At 32.8% G+C, this 12,969-nt stretch overlaps 1 protein-coding gene across 1 annotated transcript; it reads right to left on the bottom strand.

Moving 5' to 3' along the window:
* Nucleotides 1-8,282: 8,282 nt before the first annotated feature.
* Nucleotides 8,283-12,231, bottom strand: LOC120205036 (protein disulfide-isomerase-like). Its single transcript, XM_039204985.1, has 11 exons — nt 11,995-12,231; nt 11,002-11,032; nt 10,618-10,905; nt 10,344-10,532; nt 10,083-10,208; nt 9,807-9,944; nt 9,596-9,715; nt 9,284-9,401; nt 9,019-9,131; nt 8,687-8,881; nt 8,283-8,514 (listed from the first exon to the last, which is right to left on the bottom strand). The coding sequence occupies exons 1-10, from the start codon at nt 12,168-12,170 to the stop codon at nt 8,693-8,695; spliced, it is 1,488 nt and encodes a 495-aa protein (XP_039060916.1). The 5' UTR covers nt 12,171-12,231; the 3' UTR covers nt 8,283-8,514; nt 8,687-8,692.
* Nucleotides 12,232-12,969: the final 738 nt, after the last annotated feature.

The raw sequence follows: 12,969 nt of genomic DNA on the forward strand, positions 1-12,969 counted from the left end.
TTTTCATACTTAAAACCTTAAGTTATTGAATTGTATGAATGAAGGGGATGTTTGGTTTTTATGTTTTAAGGATGGATTATGATGTAGTTGGCGTTGGAGAATAATTTCCTTGCTTGTATGATGATTGAAATCACTTGGAAATGTTTATGTTGAATTTGACCAGTTAGGGTTTATGTTGAAATTAGAGTTTGAATTGAAATTGACATGGAATTGGTTGGAATTACGTGGAATTTATGATAGGAGCTTAAATTCATGCTTGAATCAAAGTGAAAATCATGTTAAAAATACCCTATATCATTTGACCAAGTGAAGAAATTGGGGAAAATATGTAAAAATTTCCCTAAGATTAGAAATGATGAATGAATGATTATGTAATCTTTAGAAAGATGTTTGGACCAAATTGGAAGCTTATAAATGTCAAGGGACCAAATAATATAAAGAAGGAAATGTAAGTTTGAAATGGAAATTGGTATGAAGTGGATGAGTAATGTTTAAATATATTATTAGAATGTTTGATTGTGTTTTTAGATGCTTGGATTTGAAGTTAAATGGAAAGGGACCATTTTGAATAAATTGTAAATGTTGAGGTAAATTCTGAAAGAATTCATTTTAATGTTTAGATTATGGAATTTGAAATGATTATGTAAGTTATTGGATTGTTATGAGTATTATGAGGATTGAAGTTATATATTGAAGTGTTAAGGTCGATTTAGATTATATAAAATGGATTTAGCACCGATTAAGTATCGAAAGAATTTTTAGAAAATTTAATACTAATGTGCGCCTATGTTCATGTTAGTAAGATACTAACATGTACTTTGAAAATGTATATAGTTTGTAAATGATGTACATGTAGATCGTGTTCAAAATTGAGATCAAAGCAAGCTTAAAGCTAAATAAAAAGTCGAGGAGTGAAACTTGAACGCTAAGTAAGATTTACTAGTGAGGAATTACCAGATGAGTGCATTTCTACCAATTTACTATAATTGGAAACCCTAGGGTTTCGGGTCTTGGGCTTGCTTGTTGGGTTGTAATAATTTGGGCCCGATTTTGGGCCTATAACCAAAAACATGTAATACTAATAAATAATAATAATAATAAATATTAATAATAATAACCCAGACAAAACAAGTATCTACAGTTGCCCCTCTTTGCTCATGCTTGTGTTAACAAGAATAGGGCAAAGATAAAAAGACATGTTTTTGTCTGGTTCCATCTCCATGTTGCCTCAAGTGAAAGTGACAGATAACCCGAAGGATTTAATTATCATGCTCAAAAGACTTGTTGATGGTCCGAAGGACTTATTTTGGAAATAGTTTACTAGGTAAGAAACTTTGGAAATTGTTTTCTTACTTTTCAAAAATTTCATTTTATAAAAAAATTAAATGAAAAGCTTTGAAAATTGCTTTTCTCATTTTTCAAAAACATCATATGAAAGCATCTTGCCCAAAGGTCTTATTGATGGCCCAAAGGACTTATCATCTCGCTCGAAAGACTGATAGATGACCTGAAGCATTTAATCATCATTCTCAAAAGACTTACTGATGGCCCGGATGACTTACAAATTTAGGGAATAGTCTACTGGGTAAGAAACTTTGGAAATCGCTTTCTTATTTTTCTAAATTCTATTTTCTGAAAATATTAAATGAGAAAATTTGAAAATTACTTTTCTCATTTTTCAAAAATCATGTGAAAACATTCTACCCGAATGTCTTATAGATGGCTCAAATGACTTATTCTCTAGCTCGAAAGATTGACAGATGATCCGAAGGATTTAATCACCATGCTCGAAATACTTACTAACGGCCCGAAGGACTTATCATCTTGCTCGAGAGACTAACAGATGACCCGAAGATTTAATCATCAAGCTCGAAAGACTTATTGATGGCCTGAAGGGCTTACTAAGTAATAAACTTTGGAAATCGTTTTCTTCTTTTCCAAGATTTCATTTTCAGAAAAGATTTAAATGAAAAACTTTGGAAATCACTTTATCATTTTTTAAAACAACTTAATGGTTGGGTAATATGCCCCACTTCAAAGTAATTCTTCTTCTATGGATTGGACCCCTTTGTTCTTTATGTTCTACCTCTCTAAACATGATTTCCTATATTTGAGGTTTGAATTCTAGCTTTCACTTGTTGGGATTTTGACATCATAAATCTTCTCTCCTCACTGGAATATCTGTAAAAACCATGTGTTTATGTGTGAAATGTGAATACAATTAAATGTGTTAATGTAATGCATTTTCTTTTATGCAAATGATGTTCTCATGAATGCATAAAAGTTTATTCAATTTTCCTTTGACTCCAAAGTGGAGAACTCGATCTTCTTCTACTTGATCACTTATCTTCATTGTTTACTAAAATATCAGTATAGCAATTTATAATTTCAAGCTTACACTTCTGAAGAGCCATATGATCGTCTTATGTCTTTGCGTCTTCTTTTCCTCTCATCTGCATTAGTCTCAGAAAAAATGTTTCAATTTTTCATATTCTTGATGTGGTCAGGAATATGACATTGATTCCCCTTTCTATCCCTGACTTAATTGCACTATCAGAGTTGTTTTTCCAGGACTCTACAGTTAATTGATGCTCAACTGATTTGCTCTGCAAGGTGAGCTCTTCTTAAATTCATGGTTTGCCCCTAACACTCCAAGTTGTGAGGCTCATTCTCAATGTCTTTTCGGTCTAAGGCTTGTTATCTCAACATGATCTAGGCTTTTGCTCATGCTCTAATGTAGGTATTTTCATGACTCATCCCTATTTTGGGTGCCAAAATTGCATCCTTGACTGGTCTCACTTTTGCATTTTTAAAGGCTTGATTGTTCCTTTGAAAACCATCATGCATGACTTCTATATTTCTATTCAGTTTATCATTTTCAATCTTCAAATGACGCACTTGAGCTTCGTACTTTAGCAAATATTCTTCCTCCTAGATGTCCCCACTGATACCCTTACCTTTGAACACTTTTGGCTCCATCTTAACCAGACAATTAGTTACCAAACTAGGTCGATCTTTCATCTCGAACTCCAATATTCAATGATCCAAAAGATGTCAGACTCAATGCTTGAAAGCAGTGTAATTCTCAATGGAATGTCCTTGAGCTCTGACATGATATTCACAACGAACATTGATGTCATACCAACTTGGATATGGAGGTTACCAAGGTTTCACATAGTGTAGGGCCACCTCTCGGGCTTCTAAAAGCCTATCATACAACCCCTTATATGATATAGGGATAGAATCAAAATGAGAGCCACCTCTCGGCTTGGATTGAATTAGAGTCTTCATGTTTATTTCACTTGACGTTGGGAGTAGACTCTCAAATACCAAAAAGTTATGATTGCATTACTTCTTTTCATCTTTCTGAACTTCTACTATTGTCACCATTTCCTTGGTGTCTCCAGACAACTTGTTGATACGAATGGTGGTTGTGTGTGATTTTTTAGATTAGCTAGGATCAACTTGTTTTAAAGTAGTCCCTTGTGTATTTGACACCCCAAAATTATTTTCATCGAGCTCTTTCTTCCCTCTTGTAGAAGTATTTTTTTCCTTTGGCCAAAGAAGCTATTCTATCCATCATCTTAGACATTTTCTATCTCATATCTCTTATCTCCTTTTACTCTTCATCGGACATACGATCTTTGGGTGCATAGCTCTCCACTATTTCTAAAGTTTCCTCAAGATTCTATTCCCTAGCCGTGTTATAGTCTACTTAATCATGAAACCCTTTGTCCATCATGAAAACCTTTTACTCTGATAACCACTCATAAATCAACACCTTCTGACTATGTCATGGTAATGTGATGCAAGCAAAAAGAAAAGAAATATAAAAACAAGTTAGTATAAATAAGATAACAAAATGACGAGAATGCAAAACAAAATAAGTTAATAAGTTAATGCAAAACAAGAATGTAAATACAAATGCAAATGCACAAGGTGTTGATTCCAAAAGAGACTACCATAGAACAACCTACATCATACCATAAGTTTTTCTTACACTAGACCGACGAGCTTCATTTTCTTCATTTACTTGATCTAGGCCTTTCTCACGATTTGATATTGTCTTTATATGCGTTGTTGGACTTCTCGAAGTGTTGATTCGCCTATCTTCGTTTTAATTCACCTACTGTGATTGTTGGATTTCTAGACCTCAATTTTCGTGGGATTCTCCAAGAAGAGAGCGACCTTGATATCTGATGAATGATCTTCTCATTATTGACTCAACTGGCATCTGACTATTTGGTTTCATCTCGATCTTTGTTAATTTAATAAGAGTCTTCAATTTACCTCAAGCTCTTCTCTTGTCGACCAACTTTGTTTGTAAGTCATCGCTCTTCAAACGGATTTGACTACCTAGTTATGGAACTCTTATGTCGATATGAAAACCTTCTACTTTGGTCAATCACTTTCAAATTAACACCTTGTTTGGTTATGATGTGAAAATGCAAATGCAATCAAAAGATAGAAAAATAAGATAAAACAAAAGAAATTGTTAGTACCACTCGACCAAAAAAGAAGAAAAATATTCACGAAAAGAAAAGGTCCTACCCAACATGGTATCTACCCTGACATGCTTTTATAACAGTTCTACCTCGACATGTTTTCTACCCCCATGCTTTATTCAACATATAAATCCTAACCATATTTTCTAGTTCACAGGCTTCCTACGGAAATATAAAACCTAACCTCATACTCTTATAGTTCTCATGCTTTTGCAAAATATTGAGTTCCTCTTTGTGAATTTTGAAGAACCGTGAACAAATTTTCGATACAAAACGGGCAAATTTTCGATACTACTAAAAGGGTCCCCGAATTGCCCTTTACTAGTGCCCCTTGGGCCTACCAGACCATCGATCCTCACCCATTATAGGCTTAAACGGGTCGATTTCAATTTGAGAATATGCATTTCCCTATGTTTGTGCGAGGAAACTTAATGTTTAGCTTGTAAACACAAGGCATATGTACCCCAGAGGTTACTTGCTAAAGCCCATGCAGAGAAAAATAATTTTTCTCACGTAAGTGTAGCATTCACTCATACCTAACGGAATAGAGCACAGTTAGAATGCTCTAAATATTCATGGTTTTAGCATGTGTGAGGGGAAACTCACAATCCTTTGCCTCGATCCAAAAACAATCAAACGAAAAAAAGATCAGAAATCTAAAACACAAAAATTGCATATTAGTACAACTAATAAATAAATAAAAGATGTAAGATGTGATGCGATGCAAATAAAAACATAAGGATCAAAATTTAAATATCATTCATATTTATCATTTTCACCTAAAAAGATGACATAAATAAATTTTGGAAAATATTGGGTTTTTTAAATAAATAAATAAATTTTGGAGTCGCTATTGACCTTTGGGTGAGGTAGGTTGAAAACCTAAAAAATATCCTTTAAAATAATTTTAAGAAAAATAATTTTAAAAGATAAAAAGTGATATGTGTTTAACCAGAAACTCGTTTTGAAAAGGGGTCGAGAGTCAATTACACATGGGGAAGGATTAGCATCCCCACCACACCCAAAATTGGTACCTAAGCGATTATACGTCATCTAAATATTGAAATTAAATTTTAATATACATTTAAATTATGATCCTATTAGAAAAGATTTCGAAAAGGGAATTATTTCGTACGAACAATCCTCAAAAATACACTCCTTGTTAGTTAAGGCGAGTTCTTATGGATTCTCTATTAAAAAGATCATTACCATCAAATTATATATATATATATATATATATATATATATATATAGAGTGAATGAAATAAAATAATGAAATCATTGGAGTAAAAAAATGTTATTTTGCGTGGTTAATTCTTGAAAACACATTCCTTGTTAGTTAATGCGTGTGTACATAAATTTCCCATACAAGATACTATTCATTTAAGCTTTCTAGGGAGAACGCACATATTTAATATATAAAATCATTCGAATATAAAAAATACAAAATAAAAATAAAAATGTACGGTTGGAAGTTGTAATTGGAAACCCTAGGGTTTTAGGTCTTGGGCTTGCTTGTTGGGTTGTAATAGTTTATCTACAATGATATTCGTTCTATAGTTTATTAAATATATTATTTATTATTATTCTTACTATTATTATTAGTCTTATAATACATCACTAAGTATATACTTAGCGTGTGATGATTTTCACGTATAGGGAAAGGAGGTCGAGTGGAGTAAGGAGTTTAGTTTGGCATCACTTATCAAGGTATGTACTGGAATCAATAATGACATCCTAATGTTGTTTTAATACTAGTTGGCATGTATTTTTATATGATGGGATGCTCTGATGTGTCTACGATTTTAAATGATAAGTGAAAGTTGTATATGAGCTTTTCAGTAAATAAAATATTATATGAATATGTTTGAAACTAGTTTTAAAATGAATTTGTTTTAGGTAGTTTTTAGACAATTTCACTCTTTGTATGAAATAGTATTGAACTGCTATGTTGCTGCCTAAAAAAGAACTTGATTTGAATGTTAAAATAACATATTTTGATTTTACGCGATTAAGTAGTTTTGATTTTTATTGTTTAATTTTAAAAAGAAACAAAATTTTGCTGATTTTTGAATAATGAAAGTTTTAAAAGTATCATGTAGCACTTTGGACTCGTATTCGATAACGTATACGGGAAATGGTTGTTACAATATTATTATTATTAATTTTAAGGATTAATAATAGTTTTTTACCGTTTTTAACGTTACACTTTTAGGTGTCTAAGTCGTAACGCCCATTAAATTTGGCCATTATATGACAGGTATCACGCATATAAAATTTCAAAATTTATTTTATTTAAAAAACTTAATATTATAATTAAAAAAACCAAAACCCCCCCTAAATTTTACATCTTCCGCCGCCGATAGGACACTGTCACTCCATGACTGTCATCGTTGACACCATCAGAATCATCTCGTCTTCACGACCAAAAGCCTATTCCCCACCCACTGTGAAATTGCGTCGATCGACCACCGTCAGTCTGTGACTGTCATCGTTGACACCATCTGAATCGTCTTGCCATTGCGACCAAAATCCAATCCCCCACCCACAATGAAATTACGCCTGATCGTCATGAAAAATGCAGCGAAGTGTCGTCAGGTTTTTAGATTTTTTGTTGTTGTTTTTGGACGGATTTGACAGCTACAACCGTTAGTACATTCTACAGTTGCAACCGTTGAGTTCCTCGTTCTGCTCCGAATAAAACCCGATTGATGGTGATCCTTCGTCGTCGGAGGTGGGGAATGAGAGGGAGAGGGACGGGATGGTTTGATTTTTTAATTTTTTTAATTTTTTTTAATAAATACTATTTTATTATTAAAAATTTAAAAAATATAACGGTAGGCACCCAAAAGTGTAACGAAGAAAACGTTAGACACTTATTTTTAGCAAAAATTACTTTAGGCACCAAATTATATTTTGAGATATAATTTAGGCACTAAAAAAATATATAAAGCTTAAATTTGAAGACAATTTTACTCAAATGTCAGTCAATAGCCCTACCCCAATTTCCTCCTCTTCTTCGATGAAACACATCTTTTTCATCATCATCGCATTTAGTCCTTTTCAAGCTTGAAATCTATCAATCAACTCATCATTGGTCTTTCATACTACTAATATTCATATCAACAACTACTATGTTTTTTTATCTTAATTATTTTACGTCCAAGGTTCATTAGCTCGCTATTTGAATCCCGTATAAAACTCGAGATCTCGGGCAAAATAATGATTTCAATGAATCGTTAAGTGTCTCCCGAGTTGGGAACCATGGAAACAATGATGTCTTGATGATTTTCTTTTGAATAAAAAACATGTCTTGACGATGAATCATGATTTAGTTACACATGCTCAAGATTGTTTCTGCATTTACAGATGAAATGTAACAGAACTGTATATCCATGTGAAAAACATCATGCAGATTTCTAGAACTAAGTTGTTCCAAGTCATCCTCGTTTTCTTGTCTAATGTTAATGTCATAACAGAAGGCCCTTGCGGTGTTCTAAATTTTTTGTGGTTTTGATGTCATTCTTTTCGAGTTAATATTTTATTTGTAACCGAAGAACTAAATCTTTTATAACTACGTCCATATTAGTTGGGGTATTACAAGGAGCTGGACTGAGGAATTGAATAATGATTTTAAAAATATATTTTTTAGGAAACATGATTTTCGGATTAAAGTGAACAAATAGTAATAGATGTGACTTTAATCCATTGGCATTTTTTAAATAATAATTTATAACTAATATATTATTATAAAAGAGAAAAGAAAAAGCAGAAGAGAAAATAATCAAAATATCCTCTCTAGATTTTGATCGGATGTTTCTGTAGCGGATTTAACTGTTACAAAACTATAAAAACATCGTCTAAAAGTTTTAAAAATGATAAAATTCCAACCTGCATTATTCATAGATATTTTTGGTTCTCAATGTAAAAGCTAACGAGGTAACGGAAGGAGGGAGATCAGTTATCGCACTAGAACTTACAATGCACCATTCCTCTCTGTTTTAAAGTCCTGCAAGCAAAATTAAAAAAAAAAATTAAAAGGTAATACAATTTTGAAATAGCTAAGACCTTTAAGTGGTTGGTCATGTTCGTTATATCAACTCCAGGCAAAAACAATTATGTATTTAACGGAAAAGACAAACAGCAGTGATTAAAAATTTATAAACGGTAGGAAAACTTACCCCTCTTCAGAGCTCATCTTTTACTGATTCTTGATGAACAGTCTTGTCCCTGTTCTTTTCGATAAAGTCGATGATGTCTTCCTTGGTCCTATCACCGTCGAATGCAGTTATGTTTCCATCGGCCGATCTGAAGTAAAAGGTTGGGAAACCTTTAACATCAAAGTTGGGATTCTCAATATCGTTTGCAGTTGCATCCTACAAAGAAAAATTGGATCAAAAAATCAATTACTTCAGCAATGTTAGAAGGTAATTTAAACAAAATGTCAAACACAATAGTGCAGGTTCCAACAATGAGGAATGTTGTAGAAGCGGAAACGAGTATAGAAACTTACAAGTTTTGCAATCAAAACTTTAGCATCGTTTTCATAGTGTACAGCTACTTCATCCAAGATTGGTGCCAATTTCTGACAATGTCCACACCAGGGAGCATAAAACTCGAGCAAAACTGTAGAAATGAAAAACTCAATGCCATTGTCAAAACAATACATGACGATTCAGCTAAAATAAATTTACATTTGCAGATAGTAAACACGAGTGTAACAAGGGTGTCTTCAAGCAAGGGGGAGAGAATCATCAAGCAGAGTAACAAACACGAACCATTTTTTCCTGATTTGAAAACCATGTCTTCAAGGGTATCAGCAACCACCACTTTCACAGGTTCATTATTCTCCACGGGAATAGGTTCAGATTTTACATATGGTGGAACTTTACCTTCCTGCAAAATAGTACATTAGTCAAATAAAAACAGAACACCCAACACATAACTCTTGGCCAGATATCAAATCACTAAAACCATGTCCTGAAGAAAGCATCTTCTTCCTCAGACTTTGCAATTCTACCACATTTATCTTGGTAAGAAAGGACAAGTTCTATCATCAATTACCAAAGGTTACATAAATGTGAAGTCACCTTGTAATTCTTTAACCATGGTTCAATGTGATCAGCCTCCACGTTTTCCTTCAAAAACTTCTTCTCATCTTTATTCATAATGATGATAAGAGGTACTTGGCTTTCTTTAACTCCAAAATACTATTTCCCAGTCAACAAAAAAATTAAACTAAAATAAGAATTTGACTTAATTAGAAAATCAAGAAACTGTCATATTAGAGTAAATGCTAACCTGGAAGGCAGATTGACTGGCCTCAAGATCTCCCAAAAGGAAGCTAATGCCCTGTCCTTTGTATTGCTCAGCAACTTCTCTGTATTTAGATTGTAAGGATTCAATACCTTCACCGCTCAAGTTTGCGAACAACATAGCCTACCATATTCAAAAATCCTATTAGAAGATGAACTGAAAGGATGTATGGAACAAAGTATTATACTTTATTACATTCAAAACAAAAATGATAATTAAAATGAAAAGCAAGAAAATGAAAATTCTGATTGTGTAATTTACCTTGTCATGAGGATTGTTGTAGAATTTGATAACAAAGGGGTGGTTGCTTGGATCACTGTTAAAGACAGTCACAAGAGGAATGCTAGATTCTTCAACAAACTTCTCTAAAGCTTCCACGTTAAAATCCTGCAAGCAAATAGCTTCTGAATAAATAGCTAATAGCTAAAATAGCAAATGGTACAAAGGCATCTAACATCAACACAACACAACTTAACTCCAATTTCGAAGATGGTGTAGAATATAGTAAGATTTTCAGATTACCTTCAAGTCAACAAAGAGTTCATCAAATGGCTTGAAAAGTCTGACCACAGGGCCAGTAACAGATGATTCACCATGTGGAAGGTGTTTAGCATCAGAAGTATGACCAAATTCATAGTCAGAACGCAATTTTTCAGCAAAAGACGTATAGTTCTCAAACTCTTCACCAGAGAATTTTGGGAAGACCCCAACCTAGAGAAATTTAGAGACAAATCAGATAAATTTCACCATAAAACCCAAAGAAAATGGAATGGCAAAGAATTAACAAAGAACCTACAATTACAATCTTCTTGTCACCAATAAAGTTACTCGCATCTTCTGCAGATTTGATTTCAGTAGAAGCAGGACCAGTTTGTTTCTTCAAATACTCCACAATACCATCGGCTTCACGTGGACCTTTGTATTCTTGAACATTCTTTCCTCCATTTCTCAAAATTTTAAGAGTCGGGAATCCCCTGACTTCATATTCATTTGCTAAACCTTTGTTTGCTTCCTCATTGGCATCAACGTTAGCCAGGGTGATCGGAGGATCATGTTTACTCAATATAGATGCAGCTTTTTCATACTGTACAACAAACAAAAAATTTCTTGTCATTACACAACTAAGAGTATGAATTATCAATCAAAATCAGCACTTCATGGAAAATCTAATTTCAATTACCTCTGGAGCGAGATTCTTACAGTGGCCACACCTAAAAACAGATGTCAAAGGAGACTATTTAGTGCGGGGGAAGGTAAGCAAAGACTAAAAACGCATATATTGAGGAAAGATTCACAACAGTATTTTCATTTTAAGAAAACAAACGAATTGTAAATCATAAACAGAGAAATGAAGTTATATCTCTCAAGATTGAAGCATGTCACAGCTAAATCAAATAATCAATGTACAAAACATAGATAAAAAATGTTTTATGAATGAAAAATAAATAAATAATAACAATCCAAAAGGATCCAGAAAAGCATCCTGGAATTACAAAATTTGTCTATTAAAAATTATCATATAGCATAAATAAAAAAACATGAGCAGAATGTACTTATAAAAAATTCAAAATTCAACTACATACCAGATCCAAACCATGTCAAATAACAAAAAAAAAACAAAAGAAAGCATGAGCAACTCAGTTATCTATAACAAGTGTACTTAAGGAAAAATAACAAGTCAGACCAACATAGATCTATATTGTCATATCAACATAAATAATTTAAAATCAGTATAAGAATAGAGTTAACAAGACTTTCTCGCTGCTGCAAAAGGAAAATGATTATGCTTTGGCTCTCCATAGGGAATCTATTCCGATACCTTTCACATAAACAAATGACAGATTGCAACCTACGAATTCATTTTTTTCATAAAAAATGCTACTTTCAATCAAACAATCCTAACATTGATTGCAGATCTTAATCTTAACCACTTGAATCAAAATCTTTCCCAGGAAAAATAAAATTCGACGTAAAGGGCACTAAAATCTTCAACAACAAAAAAGAATTACCGTTTATATAGATAGCATTGACTTATTAACAATTTATTAGCTTGGATTTCTCGGATCTGAAATCGACTACAAAACTCATTGCATGAACTTCAAAAATAAGCAGAAACGTCTTTAAAAACATGCAAATCGAAATCAAAAGGGAAATGAAACATAGAAAAGTTTACCAAGGAGCATAAAACTCGACGACGATGAAATCGTGCTTACTAACAGTGTCAGTGAAGTTGGAATGATCCAAAGTCAAAACAAACTCTTTCGATTCGCCGCTCTCTTCAGCTAAGATCGCCGTTAGAGAGCATGCGATGACGGCCAAAGCAACCCAGAAAGAAACAATTTTCGCCATTATCGGAGCTTTCTCTCTGTTTTTCCTCACTTATTTTGCCTTTCTCTTCTTTTACTTCTATGAAATTTATAGGGTTCTGAAGTAGTAACAGCTGAGGAGTTTACAGAGTGAAGGTGGACAAAAACGAGAGCTCGTATAGATCACGCTCTCGAGTAGACTATGACAACCTACTCGCCTCGTATGCCGTTGATCTCAACGTGGAAGATAAATTTGGGAAACAAATAAGGAAAGTATATCTAAGTTTTAAATTTATCGAGATTTTTTCTGTGGGATGATGCTAATCCGTAAGACCGAACCAATCGGACATGCACGTAGTTTTTGTGTATTTTAATTAGCTTTGTCATTATATTATCCCGTGAGTTTTGGATCTTATAAAATTATTTTATTAAATAATGGTTCTATTAATAATCAGGTAATTTATTGAGATAAAACATTATATTTTTTAAATAAAGTTAATCGTTTAAACTCTGACGTTATCGAATGAAACAAGTTGGACTAGGAGGATTGTCTTTGTTTTTACAATACTCAATCTAAATTAATCGATTAATAGATCGGATACGAGTAATTAATTAAAAAACCGGGACTCTAATATAAATGGCACCATTTTATGTTTCCATTCTCTGTGAAGTATATATTTGTTATTTTTAGTATTGCGTGTGTGTATATAGTTTAAATTTAAATGATTTTGATTAGATTCAAGGTGAGTTTAGTAATATTATCTAAAAATACTTTTAATTAAAAAATTTATTTTGATAATAAAATTAATGTCAAATAAATAAAAATTGAAATGAAAAATATT

Source organism: Hibiscus syriacus, unplaced genomic scaffold, assembly GCF_006381635.1.
Source record: "Hibiscus syriacus cultivar Baekdansim isolate YM2019G1 unplaced genomic scaffold, ASM638163v2 tig00012084_pilon, whole genome shotgun sequence".
NCBI classification, from domain to species: Eukaryota; Viridiplantae; Streptophyta; class Magnoliopsida; order Malvales; family Malvaceae; genus Hibiscus; species Hibiscus syriacus.